The sequence below is a fragment of the Populus euphratica genome, unplaced genomic scaffold (genome assembly GCF_000495115.2).
Source record: "Populus euphratica unplaced genomic scaffold, PopEup_1.0 scaffold125.1, whole genome shotgun sequence".
Taxonomy (NCBI): Eukaryota; Viridiplantae; Streptophyta; class Magnoliopsida; order Malpighiales; family Salicaceae; genus Populus; species Populus euphratica.
In genome coordinates, this window is record NW_011500014.1 from 550173 (window position 1) to 556071 (window position 5899).

The window sequence follows — 5899 nt, forward strand, 5'->3', positions numbered from 1 at the left end:
GCCAACATAATCAAGGTAAATAGATGATACAGCACTTAAAAGAAGATCAAGCGAACCCATCTTGATCCCAAGATCGAAGGATACTAAATCTTCGGCGACTCTCAACCTGGATGACATTATGCTTTATGAAACAGCCAGATATATTATAAAGCGTAAGGTGGCAGGAGCCACAACTAGACATAATGCAAACAGGAATGCACAATTTAAGATCGAACGAGACCCATTAGCAGTCGATTCTCCTTTCCATTTTATTTTTTTCTTCTGCAGATGTGTGGATTCTACAGCCATGAATTGTCCAATTAATAGTTCCAAGTGCTATTCAGTTACCTTCAGAGTCGAAGCATCACGAACTCCTTTCCCATTATGCTTGCCTAGTCTAGCAGTATAGAATGACAAAATTATGTTGAATAATTTGAAACATCAAAGTTCAACAATTTTGTTTTCCATTAATGAGCATAAAGAAGCTATCTAAAGACTCTGTTTCTGGAAAGCTCCTACAATCATTTTTCATTTCTAGCCTCGCAATGCTCCAGCAAATCTGAGCCCACCAAGATTTTAGAGAATTTAAACCCAGCAAATTTTCTTTTTATTTTAAGCCTAGCAAGGCTGTTGCAAACTTTTTTCCTTAAAGCGGAATTTGAGTCCAATAAAATTTTGGCAAATTTAAACCCAATAAGATTATTATTTTATTTTGAGCCAAATAAAACTCTTATAATCACTTTATAAAATAACAAGTTAAATCTTTCTTTACCTTTAACATTTTTGTAGTTTTTACTTTTAATTAATAAATCAGCTTCCAAATTACTTCACACATAAATAAAATCATTAAGATATATATTAGTTGTTCAAACAAGTTACAAGTCTACACCAATGTTATTAATATTGGTAAAGTAAAGATATTGTTTGTCTGTTTAAAATAACATTCGTGGGTTGGGGGTTATGTGATGTAAGAAAGTTAATAGTTTTATATTTAACATTTTTTTTATAGCAAAAAAGGCAGTCAAGATATCTAGATGGGTGGAATTTGAAATCTCCTATACCGAACACCCTCTAACGATATATATATGTATTCTTTGACACCGAGGAAAAGTCATTGGTTTGGTTTGATTTTAAGTTTTTCTTACAATATTTGAACAGCAGCTGTCCCTAATGTACGGTGAGAAATGGAAAATATCCCGAACGAACTTGGAAGAAAGTAGAAGCTGTGGTTCAGAGCATTGCTCATGAGTGAATTTTCAACTCTAAACAAAATGAAGAATGTTTTGGTGTACAATCAGAATCTGTGTAGTGTGTTTTCCGTGTGATGTTGTTAGAGTAGCGTAGCTAGACTTGTATATGGACATCTTATAAGGGCAACTAATCACTCATGATCGTCATCTAATCTTGAAAATCAGCATAAGGAAGGAAAGAAATCCCCCCACGGCCAGGCCCGCAGCATTATAGTTTTATTAGCATTGCTAGCACCTCCTTCATGTTTGGTCTACTTTGTGGTGCCTCTGCCGTGCATCCTATTCCAATCCTTAGTAGCTCACACATCTCCTCCGCTCCCTCAGCCAACCCTGAGCCCAGAAGCACTACTGGTATCCTAGCTCTACTTAATCCATGCCTGCCGCTTCCCATCACCCTTCTAGCCCATTCCAGTAGGCACTCTTCTCCTCCATCCACAGCTCGCCTCCCTGTTGCCAGTTCCATTGACAGTACCCCAAAACTATACACATCGCCTTTGGTAGTCACGTGGAAAGTTTGTCCGTATTCCGGCGCAACATACCCAACGGTGCCAGCCACCATTGTGCTCACATGGCTGTCCCCGACATCAACAAATCTAGCAAGACCGAAGTCAGTGACTCGTGCCTTGCCATCTTTATCTAGCAGGACATTGCTAGCCTTGACATCACGGTGCACAATCGCAGGGTAGCACTCATGGTGAAGAAATACTAATGCGCGTGCCACGTCAATTGCTATGTCAATACGCCTCCTCCATGTTAGCCTCGTCCTATCTGATATAAGATCCTCCAAGCTTCCACCCTTCATGTACTCATACACCAATATTTTCTCTGTACCATCAAGGCACCACCCATAAAGTGTTACTAGGTTTGGATGAGGCCAGCCGAAGCCATTTCCAGTCAGAACTTCCATTTCAGCTCGAAATTCCTTTTCACCTTCAATTCCTTCTCTCTGTAGCTTCTTAACTGCCACTTCTCTTCCATCAGGCAATACTCCTCTGTACACTGTTCCAAAACCTCCCTTCCCAATGATTCTGCTTTCTGTAAAATTGCCTGTTGCCTTCAAGATGTCAGCATGAGTGAATGCTGTTCTGTCCAAACGTATCACCTTAACTTTATCTGACCACCATGGAGATGAACTCCCTGAACTTGATGCAAACTCATGCCGGAGGTGTTTGGTATCGTCTAAGAGGTATCCTGGTGACTCTGCTGGACTTTTCACCAGGATGCAAACTACAAGTGAAGCAAGTCCGCAAATTAATAATGCCATAGTCATTGTTAAAAGCACCAAAACTGCAACCCACTTTTTAGGCTCTTTCTTCTCGATTTTTGGATATTGTTTTGGCGGGGAACCCATGGAATTGTTGATAAAGCTGGGAAGTTTCAGGAGTGGATCGCCAAGGTAGGAATCTTTCTCAAATGTTGCCAACTGCCCAGTTGTTGGGATTGTACCAGAAATTAAAGGATTGTAAGAGATGTTAAACCTGCTAAGCTCACTCAAGTTGTTCAAGCTCAGAGGAAACGTGCCAGAGAAGTTGTTGCAAGATAAATCAAGATTCTTTATGCATTTGGCGTTCCCAATTTCATTTGGAATTTCGCCGGAGAAGGTATTTTTGGTGAGGTTTAAGACTACCAGTGGCAATTGTCCAATCTGTGGAGGAAGCGTACCGCTCAAGTTATTGAAACCCAAATGTATCATACTGAAACTATGCATCTTACCAATATCTCCAGGGACCTCTCCAGAAAGCTGGTTGCCGCTCAGTTGAAGATAACCTGAGATTTGAAGTGTACGGACAGTTGATCCTGCTGCACATACCGGGAAAAGGCCAACCCCTTTAAGGAGCCTATCCCATATGCTCATGCAGGTCTTCCGATTTAGAATTGCATATATAAAACTGAATGGTGGATAATCTGCAGGAATCCACCTCTTCATTGTCAAACACTCACGTGAGCCAGCAATGATGCCTTCATCCTGTTGGTTTGATTCAAATGTTTGCGAGGGGTCCATTCCTACCTTCATCAATTCACGCGGAATACTCCCAGAGAGCTGGTTGTTAGCAAGGTTCAACCACAACAAACTAGTGCAGCTTCCCAATTCAGCCGGAATTTCACCTGTCAACGTGTTGTTTGCAAGCATTAACCACAAGAGTGACCTCAACTTTCCAAGAGAAGAAGGTATTTGTCCAATTAGGTTGTTGAAGGAGAGATCAAGAGCTTGCAAGCCTTGAAAATTTCCATATTCTTGTGGTATATTGCTGTTAAATTGATTATACGCTAGGATCAAGAACTTCAAGTTGTGCATTTCAGAGATTTCAACAGGTAATGGACCCGTGAAGCTGTTGTTGCTCAGATCTAATCCAACTAAATTAGGTAGTTTGAGAATGCCTGAAGAATTTATGCCGTCGATATATGAATTCCCGTGTAACACCAGAAACTTCAGCTGTGTGAATCTCCCAAATATCTTCTGTATGTCACCCCCAAAATGATTTCTGCTCAAATCCAAAAAGGCCAAGTTACCTAAGTTCAAAAGAGACTCTGGTATTGTCGGAGAAAATGTGTTGTTCCCCAAGAACAAACCTTCTAGACTTGAAATCAAACCTATCTCAGATGGAATTTCTCCGGTGAAACTGTTTCCCCACAGATTCAAAATAGCCAAATTCCTGCAATTTGATACCTCGCTTGGTACCTTACCAGTGAAATTGTTTCCTGATAAGTCCAACACTCGCAGGCTACAATTATTCTCAGCAAAGAATGACCCTGAAACTTCTCCGCTGAGATAGTTCTCAGACACAGAAAACTCCTTCAGCCTTGAAAAACCTTTCCATATTGCCCCACTGAAAAAGTTGGAGCTTAAATCAAGATACTGCAACTTCAAGCAGCCATCAAAGAAATTATCAATCCCACCACTGAAATTATTCGCTGAGACATTTGCCACAATCAAGTTGTTACAAATTCCCAGAAAGCTGAACTGAATTCCACCAAAAATCCTATTCGTAGACAAATCAAGAGTCTCCAATTTGGTCAAGCCAGTCAGGTTGAGCTGACCCTCAAGGATGTTATGTGAGAGGTTAAGATAAACAAGATTCTGACAGTTGCTCAAGTCATCGGGAACAGCACCGCCGAAAGTGTTTTGAGAAAGATCGAGGTAAGTGAGGGCCGTCAGGGAAGAGAAGTTGTCATACAAATCTCCAGAGATGTTATTGGCAGCTAAGTTAATGCCTCTAACTCTTGAGCCATCAAGTGTGCATAGGATTCCAGACCAGTTGCAGGGATTTGGGCTCCGCTGGTTCCACTGAGAGTACTGTCCTCTGTTTACGTGGTTTCGTTCTTCGAGGAATGATTTCAAATCAAGAAGGACTTGTCTATCCGTGTCAAGCGAATCTCCAGACACTACCACTGAACCTACAATTAATTAGCAGAAACAGAACATTCTAGTCAGGTCATCGGCATCTCAATTCCTTGAATATAGGATTTCAGAAAATATTTGTGGACACTATGGAAGGATAATAAACATGAAGAGGTAAATTATTTGTAATTAATGAAGTTAGGGAGTTGTGATTGTACTCGTGCCATGCTCAAGGCTTATACTATCGATCAAAGCAACTATACAAGCATAAAGCAATTGATCATCAAATCCTAGGAATTAGAACAAGAAAAGAAAGAATCTAAGCCAAAAAAGATTAGTACGTACCTGTAATCAAGATTAAGAACATGAATAATACCATCCGCCATGAATGATCAGTTTCGTCTTCTTTCATGATCAGACTTGCTACTGTTTTCTTCCTTTTCTTCTTTATGTATTCAGCTTCCTCACAACCCCATATAAGAAAAACACAGCTTGTAAGAAAATGGTTGAATCGCAGGGCCTGCAGACTGCAGGTAGACCAAACCAAACATGGAAGAAATGTTTCGCATAGCTTTATGTATATTGTCTTGTAATCTATAATAATGAAAATAGCCATTATACTATAGAATATAGCAAGTTGACCAGTGACTATGAAAGAAATTTGCTCCTTTCATTGACTATGGCTCAACATCTGAAAGAAAAATATATTAAATTTTCTCAGGTTATTGTAAATGTCACATTTTTCTTAAAAAGATATAGCATTGGTTCATAAGTAACTGATTTGAGGACGCTCATATCCCTCAAGAAACATGTAATAACAGGAATTAACAGTTTAAAGGGTGCTCATACCCCTCAAGAAACAAATTTGATTTATAATATTCTCTTACAGACTTTACGTGTGTGTTTTGTATGGTGGATGGAAAAGGCTTGAAGCAAGTAAGGGCCGGTTAGCCGCCCGTGTTGACCTGTTCATGCGTTTTGGCCGCAGTTTGACTCAGACTTGCTCAAAGAAATTATACTTGTCATGTTAAAAATAAAAAATAAAATAAAAAAACCAAAGTTTTTCCCCAATACAAGTTTGAAGTTTGAACAAGGAAAAAATGATATTGAAAATGATTGATGGATACGTGAGAACCATTATACGTCTACGGACAAATATATGTGTTCATATATGGCTTTAGAATATAACACACACACACACACACACGTATGGGTTTGGTGAGCCACAGTTCACGGTTGGTGATTCTAAAAACGTGTTTCCTCTGGTTATTCAGTTTTTTTTATTGATAATTTTGGGTTACTTTTATATGTTAATTGAAACTCAATTTAT

The 5899-nt window shown here is 39.4% G+C and overlaps 1 protein-coding gene across 1 annotated transcript; it reads right to left on the reverse strand.

Moving 5' to 3' along the window:
* Positions 1 to 1067: 1067 nt before the first annotated feature.
* Positions 1068 to 5447, reverse strand: LOC105141615 (probable LRR receptor-like serine/threonine-protein kinase At1g74360). The gene is made up of 2 exons (XM_011048884.1): positions 4915 to 5447; positions 1068 to 4625 (listed from the first exon to the last, which is right to left on the reverse strand). The coding sequence occupies exons 1-2, from the start codon at positions 5183 to 5185 to the stop codon at positions 1438 to 1440; spliced, it is 3459 nt and encodes a 1152-aa protein (XP_011047186.1). The 5' UTR covers positions 5186 to 5447; the 3' UTR covers positions 1068 to 1437.
* Positions 5448 to 5899: the final 452 nt, after the last annotated feature.

What these genes read in the sequence shown, in the direction of transcription:
- LOC105141615 (XM_011048884.1), bottom strand. Translation starts at nt 5,185, where the DNA reads ATGGCTATTTTCATTATTATAGATTACAAGACAATATACATAAAGCTA. An exon ending in GTTCTTAATCTTGATTACAG is followed by an intron (nt 4,626 to 4,914) that starts GTACGTACTAAT and finishes AATTAATTGTAG; the next exon opens with GTTCAGTGGTAGTGTCTGGA.